At 35.4% G+C, this 17,429-nt stretch overlaps 1 protein-coding gene across 1 annotated transcript; it reads right to left on the bottom strand.

Annotated features, from left to right (window-relative positions):
- Positions 1-11,416: 11,416 nt before the first annotated feature.
- On the bottom strand, positions 11,417-16,329 carry LOC149538221 (cucumisin-like). Its single transcript, XM_089802332.1, has 11 exons — positions 16,219-16,329; positions 16,047-16,153; positions 15,849-15,946; positions 15,444-15,590; positions 14,561-14,672; positions 13,943-14,462; positions 13,541-13,644; positions 13,163-13,396; positions 12,971-13,079; positions 12,341-12,554; positions 11,417-11,964 (listed from the first exon to the last, which is right to left on the bottom strand). Exons 1-11 carry the CDS (start codon positions 16,327-16,329, stop codon positions 11,417-11,419), a joined length of 2,304 nt encoding a protein of 767 aa, XP_089658458.1.
- Between the last annotated feature and the right edge of the window lie 1,100 nt (positions 16,330-17,429).

Genomic DNA, 17,429 nt, shown 5'->3' with positions numbered 1-17,429 from the left:
GAAAACCATTATGGTTGCAAATGATTTGTGGGAGTTTGTGGTCAATGGATTCAATGATGTGACTGATCCAACTCAGTATGTCGCTCTCACAAATGCACAGAAGACTCATTTGAAGGAGTCAAGGAGGAAGGATGCTAAGGCATTAAGTCTTATTGAAGCAACAATGACAGAGACGATATTCCCAAAGATTGCAGCAACAAATTATGCAAAGGAAGCATGGGATATCCTTGAGACAAACTTCAAGGGGACCGATAAAGTACGTACTATAAAGCTACAGAATATAAGGAGTGAGTTTGAGAACCTTCAGATGAAGGAGAATGAATCAGTTGCAGACTTCAGTTCAAGGACCTCCAATGTGATTAACCAATTGAAGTCAAATGGAGAAGACTATCAAGAGCAGAGGATAGTGGAAAAGATATTGAAGAGTCTACCTCACAAATATGACCATTTGGTCATGACCATAGAAGAGGCAAAAGACCTCACTACTTTGACAATGGATAAGTTGATGGGTTCTCTTCAAACCCATGAGTATAGGATCAATAGATCCACATCTTCTTCTACCCAAGAGAAAGCATTCAAGGCTTAGTCAAATAAAAAAGGAAGGGGGAGAGGAAGAAATGACTTAGGCAGGAACTCCAGAGGCAGAGGCCGAGCTAATGGAGGACAAAGGAATGCTGCAGCAAAAAGCTCAGGAAGAGCAGATGGAGCAAGTAGCTCACAAAATACTTCAAGAGGAGGTAAGAAAAACTACAACTCAAATAAGAGTAATGGAGAATTCTACTACTGTCATAAATATGGGCATCATGCAAATGAATGCTAGAAGAAGCAGAATGATCAGTCAGGACAAGCAAATGTGGCTGATGTGAACATGGGAAGTGGACCCAATGCTGCTGCCTTCATCATGTGTAATGTTGGTGAAGAAGGAAGCCCTGAGGTTTGGTACCTCAACAGTGGATGTAGCAACCACATGAGTGGTAATGAAACCTTGTTTTCATTTATTGACAAGAGTTTCAAATCAGAAATTAAGATGGGTAACAATGAAACCCTACCAGTTGTGGGCAAAGGATCTTTTATGGTCTGTACCAAGAAAGGTGAGAAAAGAAAAATACAAAATGTGTATTTCACCCCTGGTATGAAGCACAATTTGATGAGCATTGGTCAGATCATTCAAAATGGATACAAAGTGTTGATGGAGAATGATGGTTGTATCATTCATGAAAAAGATGGGAGCAAGAACCTACTTGCAGTAGTTCAAATGACAAAGAACAGAATATTTCCCTTGATGATTGAGACATGTTTCTCATCTCAATTTAGTGCTACACCTCCCACACAATCAGCTCTAAGGAGTGTGATTGAAGACCCCTCACAGCTATGGCACCTCAGGTATGGTCATCTTGGCTATGCTAGTTTAAATTTATTGTCAAATAAAAGAATGGTAGAAGGTTTTCCACGTATAAGAAATTCATGTGACAAGTGTGAGGCTTGTATTTTGGGTAAGCAACATAGGCTTCCCTTTCATTCTAGAAATTCTAGGAGGGCTAGATATCCATTCGAGTTAGTGCATACCGACCTAGTCGGTCCTATGCAAGTTACTTCCATTGGGGGGAGTACTTATTTCATAACATTTATTGATGATTTCAGTCGTAGGACATGGGTGTATTTCTTAAAGAATAAATCTGAAGCATTTGATAAATTTGTAGAATTTAAAGCCTAGGCTGAAAGAGAATGTGGAAATTATATCAAGGTCCTCAGATCAGATAGAGGAGAGTATACCTCCAATTCTTTTGTAAATTTTTGCAGGAATCATGGCATAAAGAAAGAGCTCACAGCCAGCTATACACCACAGCAGAATGGAGTGGCTGAAAGAAAAAATAGGACCATTGTTGAAATGGCAAGGATCATGATGAAAGAGAAAGGTCTCCCAACTAAATTTTGGGGAGAGGCTGTGGCAACAACAGTTTACCTAATTAATAGGTGTCCTACAAAGGCAGTCCGTGATAGAATTCCAATGGAAGCTTGGTCACGAATAAGATGGACAGTTGAACACTTAAGAGTGTTTGGATGTGTTGCATATGCACATGTGCCTAAAGAGAAAAGGCAGAAATTTGATGACAAAGGTGTGAAATGCATTTTTCACAGGGTATAGCCCAGAATCAAAGGCATAAAGATTGTATGACCCATTGAACAACAAGATGATGCTTTCAAGAGATGTGGACTTTCTTGAAAATCAGTCTTGGTATGGTTCAATTGATGAGTCACCGTGAACTTCTAGTAAAGTGCCAATTATGAGTGAAGAAGATGTTGATGAACATCAAGAAGAAGGAGCAAATAGAAGAAAAGGCAAGCAGGTTTAGACATTGCCAAGCTCCTCTAGGCATGACTGAGTGTCAGTGCCGAGTACCAGTGAAGACCGAGCTAGTTGGCAATGTAGTAGAAATGAAGATTCTAATCCCATACTCTCCTCCCTATTACCAAGAAAGATCAAGAGTCTTAGGGAGTTATACCAAGATGAAAGGTATGAAGATTATGATGAGAGTGTTAATTTTGCATTATTTTCTCATAGTGATCCAATATATTTTGAGGAAGCTATTAAGGAGAAGAAATGGTGTAATGCCATGGATGAGGAGATAGATGCCATAGAAAGGAATGAGACATGGGAGCTAACTGATTTGCCTCCCAAGAAGCAAGTGATTGGAGTGAAATGGGTCTATAAGACCAAATGTAATGCTGAAGGCAAGATTGATAGGTATAAGGCAAGGCTAGTAGTCAAGGGCTACAAACAACAGTATGGAAGAGACTATGATGAGACATATGCCCCTGTTGCAAGAATGGAAACCATGCGTGCTGTCATAGCAATTGTAGCTCAACACAAATGGAAGGTATATCAAATGGATGTGAAGTCCGCCTTTCTAAATGGTGTATTGAAAGAAGAAGTGTATGTGGAGAAGCCACCTGGTTATGAAGTTGTAGGTGAAGAGAAAAAAGTATATAGATTGAAGAGAGCTCTTTATGGGCTCAAGCAAGCTCCATGGGCATGGTACAGTAGGATTGACTCATATTTGATGAGCAATGGCTTTAGCAAAAGCAATGGTGAGCCCACTCTTTACATCAAGGCAGTAGATGGTAATGTATTGATTATTGTCTTGTATGTAGATGACTTGATTTTTACTAGTAATGATAAGGCTCTAATTGGTGAGTTTAAAGAGGCCATGAAAAGTGAATTTGAAATGACAGACCTAGGTCTCTTGAAATACTTTCTAGGCATAGAAGTAAAACAAATGCATGATGGCATCTTCATCTCTCAAGAAAAGTATGCAGGGTAGATCTTGGAGAGATTTAAAATGCAGAACAGTAAGGTAGCCCCCACACCAACAGCAGTAGGTCTGAAGTTGAGCAAGGAAGACTCTAGCAAGAGAGTGGATCCAACATTATACAAGAGTATGGTTGGAAGTCTAATGCATTTGACTGCAACTCGGCCAGACCTAATGCATGCAGTAAGTTTGATTTCTAGATTTATGGAAACACCAAAGGATTCCCATTGACAAGCGGGAAAGAGGATCCTAAGGTATGTGAAAGGTACCAAGGGATTTGGGATTTTGTATACTGCAAATGATAATTTCAAGTTGGTTAGTTATACTGATAGTGACTGGGCTGGAAGTTTAGATGATAGGAAGAGCACTTCTGGATACATGTTTCATATGGGATCGGGTGTAATTTCATGGGCATCCAAGAAGCAACCTATTGTTGCTCAATCTATAGCAGAGGCTGAATACATTGCAGCAAATGCATCAGCATGTCAAGCAATTTGGCTAAGGAGGATCTTGACAGATTTGAATGAAAGGCAAGATGATGGAACCACAATTTATTGTGACAACATCTCATCAATTGCATTGTCCAAGAATCCAGTCTTCCATGGGAGAAGCAAGCATATTGAGATCAGATATCACTTCATCAGAGATTTGGTGGAGAATGGGGATATCAAAATAAATTTTTGCAAGTCTGAGCAGCAGCTAGTAGACATTTTCACAAAGCCATTAGGCATTGGATCTTTTGTACACCTAAGAGAGTGTCTTGGTGTAGTTGATTTGGATCAATTGTGATCCTTGTTCATTTGGATTGGGACAAAGGGGGAGTGTTGGAAATTAAACGTCAACACCTGTAGGTTGTCCTCGAGCCCCATGCCCATCTACCCTGTCAGGTCATCGCAGGCATCCATGAACGGCAGGCATTCATTTTTGGTAGGTGAGAGTTTGAAATTTGAACGTTGAGAGGGAAAGGAAGAATATGCCAAAAGGAATGTTTCTACATTCATTTATTGATCAAGAGATCAAGCAGATCAGAGAGAAGTTGTAGAGCTAAGCAGAGAAGGAAGAAGGAAAGAAGTTTGTGCCTGCAGTTGCACGTGGTTCCTTATTCACTCTGTAAGTTTGTTGTTTGGATTTGTCCTGTTGAAGTAGTGATTGCTCCAGGCACCATTGTATGCAGCCATTAGAGTTGCAGTTTTAGAAGTTTATTGAAGTTTGAAGTATTATCAGTTTAGGGTTATTTTTAGGGTTTTTCTGGTTGAAGCCGAATGCTCTCAGATTTTGTAATAGTTTAAATCTTAGTTGAATAGAAAGCAAGAAGCATACTTAATCTATTGATCTTCCCTTTTATGTTGCATTTGAGAAATTTGTTTGAAAGCTTAAAGCTTTGTCTCTTTGGTTTTAATGGTGAAAGAATTTACGTTGAAATCTCTTAAGTTATAATTTCTTTGTTGGAGCTGAGCTCACTTGACATCTATTGTTGCCAAGCATTTCTTTTGTGAGCCGAGCATACTCGGCATTTTTTGCCAAGCTCCTCTTTGTGTCGAGTTCACTCAGCACCTGTTGCCTGTCACTCGACACCTTCATGTGCCGAGCAAGTGCTGAGTAATTTCTGGCACTCAACACCTTCCTGCGTCGAGCACTTTTCTTCAAGTGCCGAGAAACCTGCCACTCGACACCATCAAGTGCCGAGTAAAATTGGCACTCGACACTTTCATGTGCCGAGCAATTTTTAACTGCCGAGCAAAGTTTTTAGGGTTAGGGTTGTGAGATAAAGTTAAATTTAATTTGTATTTCTCACATCAGGAGGGAAATCATGCACTAGACATAAAAGCAGCAATGGGTAAATTTATGGAAGATTTCAAAGTTTGGGGAGACATCACGTCTATCCCTGCAGAGGCATATAAGGTGAGCATTCAATATCATTTTTTATTTTAGCAATAATGCCCATGTATTGACTAAAAAGTTATGTTGAGCATTACCCTCTACTGTCCTTGGTTACATGCTTTTTCTTCCTTACTATTTTATTGACTTGGGCTGTGAAGTGGCAGAGGTGTATTTTAATTATCAACTTGTAAACTACGTTTGTCTTTTTTGGCATTTGCATTTTCTATGTGAGATATTGCAGTCTCTGTGAGACTATGTGGGGTGAGCTTTCCAAGTTGATCCAGTTGAATGGGACGTGTATACAAATGATTTAGAGCTTTGGGGAGATATGATAAATTTTATTACAAGTATCAAAGGATATAACCTTTATCTCTCTCAAAGAATTGTTCTATTGTGGAATGCAGGTACATTGGTAGTGGGTTATGTCTCCTTTGTGGCGACTCCTAAAACTATTATGGTTGTTATGAGCCTTAGTATGGAGGGTGTTAGGATCCCTCACAATACTAAAATTTCTTTCAAATAAGCATTTGAGCGTCTCCTTGAGCCTGGGGAAAGAATTATGAGACTCTCATCTAACTTCAATAGGAAGGTAGTTCCAAGTGTGTGGAAGAAATTGGTGAAGGTCTAGATCCAATTTGTCACCTGAGAAGTAAGGTATAAATGTTTTCATTCTCACCTGTTTCCAATGCTCAATCACTTTAGGAGAAAGGAATTGATCTATTTTTCTTGCTGGATATTTTCATGTCTTTTGATTTCTATGGATATAGAAAAAGTTAAAGGTTTTCTCCCAAAATACTAGAGCTTGTGATGCAGAGATAAATGCAACGGAAGCAAACACAACAGGAACCAGCACCAGCAAGAGATAGATTATAAAATTCTTCTATTTAATTTATCAAATGAATAGTACATACACTGGCTCTCCTGTAGATTTCTTCTCTCTATAACTTCGTATCCAGAAACTTTGCTCTCTAACTTGAACTAAATAAATGCAACATAAGCAAACACAATAGGAACTAGCACCAGCAAGTGATAGACTATAAAATTCTTCTAGTTAATTTATCAAATGAATAGTACATACACTAGCTCTCCTGCAGTTTTCTTCTCTCTATAACTTAGTATCCAGAAACTTTGCTCTCCAACTTGATCTAAACCTAAACCTAAAACTCTATTTATACTTGCTAAGATAATCTACGAAACCTTCTAGATTATTACAATATAGAAAATTCTAGATCAATATAGATTATTACAAAATAGGAAAAACAACTTATAGAATACTCTAGATCAATATAGAATAGGAAAGAATGACCCCACAATGGTCTGAAAAAATCCCAAGAAAATATCTTATCGTAATGACAAAATCAAGATAATTTCCTCAAGTCGGCTCATGCATAAATTATGTCCAAAATTCTTTATGTGGGTGCTCCTGCACCATACTCTCCGGGACAATAGAATCCAAGTCCCTTGGATTTTCCTTCCTCTTTCTTGTCTTCCAATTCTGTGGTATTTGTTGTTTGTACTCTTTCCAAGTACCCAAGTCAACTTTCATATTTTCATAAACCTCTTCCACAGAAGAACTTAGATAGAACTCCTGCAAACTTGCAATAAATGGATTAGAAAAAGAAAATGGGACCTCATCATATATGAATTCATCAATTTGGTTCACTCTAGGAACCTTTGCATCCTTTTTATCAATGTCCTTATGCTGCAATATCTCCATGCTTGGAGACAAATTCATCACTATTTGATCCTTATCTATCCTCGTAGCTTCATCACAAGACTTCTTCCTTGCTGCAACTATTATCTTTTTGATAGGCCATACCACTTTCTTTCTTAACCTCAAATGCCATCTCTTGGTTCCATCAAGAACCAGCACATCCACCTCTTTTTCATCTTTATGAACCTTTTCATCACAAGGCTCATCAACAATTACCACTTCAACCTCTTTCCTATCTTCAAGAACCTTTTAATCATTAGGTTCAGCAAAAACTATTTGTTGCAAACTTTCATATCAGCATCTATTTGTTCATTTTGTCCTTTCAATGGACAAATCTTCTCTTCAATGGCAACCGAGTTCTCTATTCCATCTTCACAAGCTTCTATAAACTCAAAGGATTGTTTCTCTAGATCACTATTTTCTTTTTCCATATTTTTCTTCAACTCCTCTTTTAGTCTCGCTAAATTTTCTTCCTCTTTTTAAAGTTCCCTCATTAGGAATCTCATTTTCTCTTCTATCTCTTGATTCATTCTGGCTTCCTCTTCTCTTTTCTTTTTTTTCTTTTCCTCTCTTTTCTTTTTCTGAAAATTAAAATATGAAACCCATACATCTAAAAGTATCTTCTGATCATGAGATAAATCTTCTCTTGTGACCATTGTCTCCTATCTAGGTTCTCTCCACTCAACCTAGTCTTGTGGCCACTCTACAGGTTCTCTTCCCAACACTTGTCACAATAAACACAAACTCACAATTCACCTATGCCCAAACCTTTTGTTGAGCTCTAATACCAAAAATGATGCAGAGATAAATGCAATGGAAGCAAACAAAATAGGAACTAGCACCAACAAATGATAGATTATAAAATTCTTCTAGTTAATTTATCAAATGAATAGTACATACACTAGCTCTCTTGCAGTTTTCTTCTCTTTGTAACTTATTATCTAGAAACTTTACTCTCCAACTTGACCTAAACCTAAACCTAAAACTCTATTTATACTTGCTAAGATAATCTACGAAACCTTCTAGATTATTACAATATAGAAAATTCTGGATCAATATAGATTATTACAAAATAGGAAAAACAACTTATAGAATACTCTAGATCAATATAGAATAGGGAAGAATGACCCCACAATGGTCTGAACAAATCCCAAGAAAATATCTTATCATAATGACAAAATCGATCCTCAAGTCGGCTCATGCATAAATTATGTCCAAAATTCTTTATGTGGGTGCTCCTGCACCAGCTTGTTTTGTAGGATTTATGACTTCCATAGGACCCTAGTGCCCCATAATTTCCCTCATTCAATTGTTGAATTGAATAACCTTTTTTCCTCCTATTTCATCCATGGTGAAATAGATCACCCCTATGGCTACTGTTAAAGACTCCCTTACTTTTGGTACACGTATCCCCCTTGATAAAAAAAGCTACGTACAAAAAAAGGGACCTCTTTGAATAATGGAAAGATATGGTTGGGGTCTTAGAGGATTCTACCAAGGGTTCATCCTTGGCTACTGAGTCAGATAGAACTCCTGATCATTTCACTCAATTCTTTACCACTAATTCACCCGGGTTTAGTCATTCTCCTCCCTCCCCTAAAATATATCTGAGCTACCTTGGAGATCCCCTTGTATCTTAAAGATTTTTTTTGTGTTCTTCTTATAAGAAGGGAGGATGGTTCTATGAACCAGGATGTTCTTGCCTTACACTTGAACAAGTTGGCTACTTGCTATAAGAGGATCCAGGCTATTGCTCGATGGTTACTGTTTCATATGCACATTGCCTGTAGGAAAATCAACAAGTTGGAAGCTATTGTGGAGGCGAAAAGGAAGGTGGAAGATTCAACTACTAGTAGGTGTGACAAATCTTGGTGGGAAGTAGGGAGAGGTTTGGACAAAAAATTTCATAGTTGGGAGTAAATGGAGTAGAAAGTGTCAAAAATTTGTAACAAGGTACCTTTAGAGGAGGACAAAAATGAAATTCTTATTACCCCCAACTCAATGAAAAATTCCAAGGATAACCTTAGTGACCAACTTAAGGAGTTGGCCTCCAAACAAAACATCGCCTAGATTAAGATGGAGTTTGCCATTGGTGAACGTATCAAAATGGAGCTAGAGGACATGAAAGTGAAGAGGAAAAGAAGGGAGGAGGTTCTAAGTAAAGAAGAAGGAAAGCTACAAACATCTCAGCGGATGGGTGAGGCTACTTCCTCTTGCCCCATCAAGCATTCCTTCTTGGACCAGCTCAAGGAGCCACAAAGGTAGCCATGTGGTCTACCATTTCTTCACCTCTATGGGTGGTGGGTCTTGGGTTTCAATTGCTAGGTTCTAATGGTTGTTAGTTAGTTGTTACTTGTTTGGTGTTGCTAGTTCAGTGTTTGTTGGTTTTTTCTCATGATGTTGCTGGTTGGATGTTGTTGATTTGATGTTTGTTGGTTTTTGCTTCTTACTTAGTTTTTTGCGGTGCTTGAGTTTTGTTGAGAATTTTGTTTTGGGCTTTCTAACTTGTTACTTTATCCTATTTGTTGTCTTGTTGATTTAGTAGTTTTTGTTCTATTTTCCTAGTAATCAGAACCTTATAAAATTTATTTGGATTTTGATTTAAAAAAATCATTCTTATAAATTTATTGTTAAATCAAAGCTATAAATTGAAATTAATCATGAAATAATTTATTTCATATTGAACTATAATTTTACATTAAAAGATTTATAACTAATTCTAAATTTGAAAATTAATATTGACATTATAGTTTTAATTGTGATTAACATTGAGCCAAATTTTACTCTACCCCTAAAACTAAACTAAAAAATCATTACTATAATCTTAATGGCACACTAATAACTAATTAGTAATTCTAACAATAAACCCAATTCTACTCTGATCTTGATAATATGAATCAAATTTAACATTGAACTAGAAAAAATCAAACTTCAATCCAAACCTTGAATTTAAAGTCAACCTTTTTTATTCGAGTGAAAAAATTTGATTTCTGAATTATCCAGAGAAGCTAAAACAATAACCAAATAATTAAATCCAACTTTGTATACTTAAATCAATTATATGTAATTAAATAAAAAATAATTAATTGAATTCATTTAATAGTAAACCATATCAAAGGCTAATCCTTATATCTAGCAATATTGTAATTAGATTTATCAAACATGAGTAAGATGAAGATTCAATTAGAGTTAGCAAGTATGCTTATGGGTATCTATAGTTAAAGATTATAACTAGAGTTATTTCTAAATTTAGGGTTTAAAAAGGGGGAGAGATATGTTCTTCTAAGAATATAAAATGGTCCATTTAGAACAACATGTTCTCTTTTTTAGATGCACAAGGGGTGGTTTGTATTTTTGATAAGAAGGCATGCATAAAAATTTTAGATTAGTTTTACTATTATTAGTCTCTCTTTTCAAATAGCAAGCACACTTAGGGCTTGTTTGGCAATGGGAATACAAGCGGAATAGGTATATGTAAATTCTTAAAATTTTGAATTCTTCGTCTGGATGCACCAAATCAAAATTGGAATATGAAGTAAAATAGGACTACGTATTCCAATTTTGGCCCAAAAATGAGGTTTTACAATTTCACCCAAATAGGTGTTATTGGAATACTTATTCCTATTCCACTTTTATTTATTTTAGAAAGCATAAATTTTGGAGTCCGCAAATTCCCCATCAAATATTGGCTGAAAAAAATAGAGAATAAGAATACGTAGCCCTATTTTCTATTCCAAAATAGCTATTCCTATTCCCCCAACCAAATGGGCCCTTAGAAAACTTATAAATCATAGTATTTTCTAAATGTTGAAGGTGGATGGAGTGAATAAAAGACATACATACTCAAAAGTCAAATAAATATGCAAAATACAAAGACTTATCACTCCCCATATAGATCTGATGCTTATAACCATACACAATGCCTCTATTTATAAAAATCTTGGAACAATCCAGAAACCTACAATAAAGATAGAATCGTATATGCTATTGGACTTTTTTTAACATTTAAAAAAAAATTTAAATCCTTTCCCTACGTAAGACTCATCATTTTTGATGCAATCAATATCCATTTGAATAATATGAATGTCAAGTAAAAGTAATTGTGAACTGTGCTAGATGTTACTTGAAACTTCTATTTTTAATGCAGTTGTCGAAATTCTGACAGAAGTGGTCGGTGAAGAAATTACTACATGCCAACACTAAAATACCTACAAAACATGTTTAATTCTGCATATGGTACAATGGACAAGTTTGCAAGAGATTCAAACAAATCCAGCGAAGAAGACTTTATTTAGTGCATGTCTTAATGCTGAGACTGTTTGCAAATATGGATGTTCATAAAGAAGATATGAAGACACAACAGAAGTGGCAGTGAGCAATTGGGATCACTTCCAATCTAACCTTGTCTGCCAGCAACATTCGAATAAGCTCAACAAACTATAGCCACTATTATTTCTTGCCACACAATGAACTGACATGATATTATTACGAGCTCAAATCAAAAGCTACACTACATTGAAAGAACATACACAGTGATCGGGCTTCTCACAGCATATAAGTTCCCGTAGCTCAATGTTAAGGCCCCTGAAAGCAACGTATCATTATCTAGGGATCCACCTTGAATAGTAACATTATATGAGAGCTTCTGGTTTAGTGATGAAAATGATAATGTGTCTGGTTCCACTGTCACATTGATTCCATATGGTGCACTTACAATGGCCTTGTATTCACTCTCTGCTGCTCCTACATTGGTAACGGTTCTAGGAAATTTAGCTTCAAATGCTTTTCTTGGAGCAACAAAAGCCATTATTGAAGGGTAGTTTAGTTCTCGTGCTCCATTTTTAGATGGAGTTACAAGATCACAACTACTAAAATCTCCTGTAACCAAGCGCAAAGTGGTATCATTGTAACCTTCCATGCAAAGCATATCAATGTAATCATCTACATCTGTGTCATAAACAAGCCCTGGATCGACTGCCTTCATTGGATTGATCTGGCCAGCTCCATAACCAAATTCTGCATCTGCATTCCCAGGCAATGTTTCATCCATTACAAATGCTGCATCACAACAAGTTAAACTGTTATAATTTTTTGAGCCTATTGTTTCTGGATTCTATTGTGTAAAAGTTTTTGTATCAATATTTCGGATCGCACTCTATGATCTATCATAAGGATGAACATGAAAGAAAGCAACAGAAATCTACATCAAGAATCACTCTCTTTCATGTTCATTCTGATGATGGAAGAGAGAGTGTGATTGGAAACTTTGGTGCAAAAACTTGTACACAATCGAATAGAGAAACAACAAGCTCAAATATCTGATAGATTGTAGAAATCTTCTTGTTATTATAGTTTTATTTTGCCAAAACTAATTATAACTAAAGTTTTAGATAAATTCTTTGTTTAGTAGAAATAGATTCAAATAATCAAATACCTGTGGTCATGAGAGCTGATTTTATAGCGGCAGCAGACCAATCTTTATGATGAGACTTAACAAACCCTGCAGCTCCTGCAGCATGAGGACATGACATGGATGTTCCGGATAATGTTCTAAAGTTGGAAAACCTTTTATCTTCTAGATAGCCAGTAATAGATGAGCTTTTAACCCAAGATGCCAAGATGTTCACACCCGGTGCAGTGATGTCTGGCTGATAAGATATAGCGATAATTATGTTATATTATTATTTTTATTTATCATGTAACAATTGTGGTCTACAATGGAGGAGCTTAACATGCTTTTGGGATGTGCCTATCCTTCCTACAAATTGTACCATTGACTAAATTTCAAAAAAATGAAAACATAATGAATTTTTAAAAAAAAATCAGCATTTGATCTTCATGATTTGTATATTTTGTGATAAAAAACAACAAAATCTTTGAGAAAATTTAACTGTGTTTTCGTGAATCTGAAAAAGATTCATGTTTGACTTTTTTTTTTGTCTTTGGTGCATTTTGTCTGGAGATTAGCCAGTACCATGCTTTTGTGGTACAGAGAATCGATTTCTTTACAAACTACTTCTATCTATCTCTTTAAATTATGTCCTGAAGAAAAAAAAATGGATACCTTGAGAATGTCCGGTGTGATTGGATTGAAGCCTCGTGATGAGAAAGAAGCCGCTATTGGTGCAGGTGCTTTGGGAGTTGTAGTTTTTTGAATGTGTGCAACTGGAGAGCTGATTTGCAAATATATTTCATAAGTAATAGTCTTTCATGGCTTCCACAAGATTTCAAAAATTACAAATTTGATGTAACTTACCTGGTTGAATTAATGTAAGACAACACAGTTATCCCATGTTCAGTAGATATTAAGGCGGCAGGGTTGAACCATGTGATTGCCGTGTCACTATCTCCATCATAAATTATAATAACACCCGCACCGCCAGCTAGAAAAACTGAATAATCTGGTAAAATGCTATTACTGAAATCTAAATAGCAGACTACTATCTTTCCGTCCACTTTTGTTTGATCCAGAGAATCCATTTGACAAGTTCTGAAGATTTAAACTTTTGAGAATTTTGATGGAAGCAATAATAAAATAAATAATATTTGTAAGAATGACTTAAACATCACACTAAAAATATATTTTATCTTCTTTTCTATTATATTTCAGAACTATTCATCTTTAGCTTCTTACCTAGAGTTATCCGAAGTGAAACCTCCAGAAAAATTTGGAGCATCCCCTCCATATACCAAAGGATACCATGGTTTGTCCATTGTGTATGTATTTACTGAAATCCCCTGTACACAATTACTCGAAATCAAGACTGGCAGTCATTTTTCTTTTTGTCAACCAAAGCTGAGTTCAACTATGGAGGGTTGATTTTAAATTATAAGAAGACTAACATGGCTGTTGTCTTATAAGTTGAATTGTTTAAAAAAGGCTTAAATATCACACATTAATCATTGATTTTTAATATTTAAAATTAACTATATTGATCTAAAATTGACTCTTTAGTATATGATGTTTAAAAACTGTCCTCGAAAAGAGTTACCACCTTTGGACAAATATTGTTTTTAGGAGAAGTCAATACTTTACCTGTAAAGAAATGTTGTTTCCTATAAGAATTTTAGTTTCCATCTTGCGATCAATGGTACTTGCTGCAACAGTTAAAGACCAAGGAGAATAATTTGAAACAGTTTTCCTAGAGGGTCCATCATTTCCACCAGAATTAGATACCAGAATTCCCTCCTTCATTGCATGAAATGCTCCAATGGCAATGCCATCTTCAAAGTAATTGAGAGGAGAAGAACTTCCAAGTGATACAGAAATAATGTCCACACCATCATAGATAGCATCATCAAAGGCTGCAAGAATATCTGCATCATCACAACCACCATCGGGCCAACAAGTTTTGTACATAGCAACCCTTGCACCAGGGGCTCCTCCCCTACTTTCTCCTTGAGCAATACCAAATACACTTGCATTCTTAACAAAGTTTCCAGTAGCTGTAGAAGACGTGTGTGTTCCATGGCCATACCAATCTCTTGGAGAGAAATAAGTTCCTTGAGGTGGAAGACTGGAAAAAATACGATAACATTTTGCTCCCACAAGTTTTCTGCATGTTCAATCAACATTATCCAATTTAATTTTCTTAAAGATCAAAATCTAGTGATGCAATGTATCAATAATAAAATCAATAGGAAACAGTGTAACTTGTTGCAGGCAGAGGCGGGAAAATCTGATGATGTCTGACATCCACCCCTCCACTTAGAAGGAATTGGACCAAATCCCGTGTCCGTAAAACTATCTGACTCTGGCCATATTCCTACAAAAGATCAACACAGATGTGAGGACTTATGACTAAATCATTATAACATTAAACTCTTTCAAATAGTTAATAGTTAGCTTTGTGACGAGTTTCTGAAAATTTTATTTTTTACATTAAGCCCTTAATGACATGGTGATAGATATATAAAAGAGAAATTACATAGGGGAAGAGATCTAGTAGTCATAGAAGGTCTAATGATTCTTCCAATTATCACTTTTAAAAAGTAAAAGAAAATAATAACGCGTGTACTAATAGTTGATAACACGTGTATGTACTAATAGTCAATCACATATGTACTAGTAGTTGACCATTTAAAAAAAATTTGGTTGATGGTTGGTCAATTTGTACAAAAACTACTATTTGTTTGGTGAGTGGGGAGTGAACATGATGGATTTTGGGCAAATATTCTGAAATGGAACTTTTCAACCACTTCACATTCTATGACTTCTGCAGAGATCTCTGTAAATGTGGAAATGCTTAAACTTTAGGTTTAAGCTTTTCAATAACTTACACCAAAAAAATTGACAAATTTCAATGTACCAAATTAGCTTGAATGACTACTAGATCTCTTCCCCTAGTACTGATAACTTATCACAGTATTTTTTAGAGTGTGTAAACTTATAGAATAAATGACATTTGTTTTATTTGCTTCCAGTGTTGAAGAGCTTATTGCAAAATCCATCATTGAACTTCTCAACCAAAAACAACTCTGAAGATAATAACAGACAAGCACTGACAGCTAAACCTATATTCTTCTGACAAAGTTACCCGTGTCCAAAATGCCAATAATGATGTCACTCTGGTAATCCAAATTTTTTCTCTGAGCAGATGCAGGAAAGCCAATGAAATCCCATGATCTTGTTGTTAAGGTTTCCAATTTCTTGCTCTCAAACACTGAGACCACGCCATCCATTTCTACAGTAGTATATAAAAATATATTAAGATTAGAAACATGAATTTTCACAATAGCTTTTTAATTTAACTGTGTCACATTGCTTGCTTACTTTTTAAATCACTCTATGATCTATCATCAAGAAAGTGATGATAGTGATTCTTTAAATGTTGATAAAAAATGATAACTTGAATCTAATCCATATACATTTATACACAACTATAAATAGATATAAATATAAACTAAACTATAAATATAGATATAAATATAAACTATCTTACTTGAGAGCTGCTGAACATGGGATGGAGAAAGTGTAGCTGCAAACCCACCAAAACTCTTGCCATAACTATACTTCAAAGATTCCTTAGCTGCCTTGGTACTTCATCACCAAATATTCATTTATATTAGCTAATAAAGACTACTTTTCATTTATGAAAATTGCATAACATGAAAGTAGATTATAGTTAACATGCACTAACCTTCCATATAAAGATTCAAGCATTTCAAGGTGCATGGTATGGGCAGGTGCTTTCTCAGATTTTCCATCACCTCTTGACAGAGTAGCACCCATGTAGACTACGTAATCCTAATTTGACACAACCAACCTTGCTGTTAGTAAACATGATTGAGATGCTAGTTTATCATGACTACCTTTGTTTCTTGCCCTTGAGATCCAGCAGTACAAAGCATTTGAACATGTAACAATATTATCAAAAACGAAAACATGGAGAGAAGAAAATAGTTTGCTCCCCGGATTGCCATTGCAAATGTAATTTTACTATCACTCTAAAGTGATTCTATAGAACTGCAATAAAACGGGCCCTTTTTATAGAGGCCATTGTTGGCATTTTTTTTCAATCTTCTGACAATGATTTGCAACAGAATTCTTGAAAGACACAGCATACTTGCTCGTTGTTATGGTTCTACATTATGAATTTATAGTTAAAAATAAGATCAAAGATGATTTTAAATATTGCACCACCATTCTGTTTTCAATTGAGGTCAACACGTTATGTCTTTATTATATTATATGCTAGGAATATTATGACTCAAACACCAATTAAGGTCTTAAAGTGATTGGATTCGGCAAGGCTATACTTATTGTTCTCGTTTCATATAATTTTAACGATGGGTATTTTTAACATACTGTAGTTAGTAAACATACAGTAGCTATAGCTATTTAAAGTGATTGACAACCATTTTGAAAGAGAAACGAAGATTTCAGACATTAACAAGTAGGACAACAATAATTACAAGTTCCAATGTGTTCGCCTTGTCTATCTCCCTCTTTGTTTGATAGTGGCCATGGGCAACTTATATGTATCTGTAGTCAGTGTTAAATAGTCAAAATCTTTTATATTTTCCTTGAATAGTGGTGTATATATGTTACAGTACCTTCTTTGTTTTGGAGGTTTGTTTATGATAACTATCATTATAATTATGAATTTATGGGTTTGAAGAGGTGCAAGAATATAGAATAATGTTATGTATTCTGGTATAATAAAAATTTATTTTATTTCACTTATTCTATATTATTTGAAAATGATTACATGATATTATTTTAAAGGCAAATCACAATGCCATGGAAATTCTATTAGACAAATATTTACAATATCCTTATACACAATAATTTAACCTAATATTCTAGAAACATCTAAATGACGGACCATAAAAATAAATTAGTTCTAGAGAGAAGAAATTAATGTTTCTAACACTCCCACCAATTTTTACTAAAAAATATTTACAAACTACATTAACATTTACAATTCTCAAAGTTTCTCTTAGAAGCTCAAATTGTTCTTGTGCTAATGCATGTGTGAATATATCTTCAAGTTACTCCTTTGATTTGAAATGATGTAGAT

Source organism: Cupressus sempervirens, chromosome 9 (assembly GCF_028749045.1).
Source record: "Cupressus sempervirens isolate cs-2001-9-10 chromosome 9, ASM2874904v1, whole genome shotgun sequence".
Taxonomy (NCBI): domain Eukaryota; kingdom Viridiplantae; phylum Streptophyta; class Pinopsida; order Cupressales; family Cupressaceae; genus Cupressus; species Cupressus sempervirens.
The sequence above is the reverse complement of the archived record's forward strand: the minus strand, read 5'-3'. Positions and strand labels throughout refer to the sequence as shown.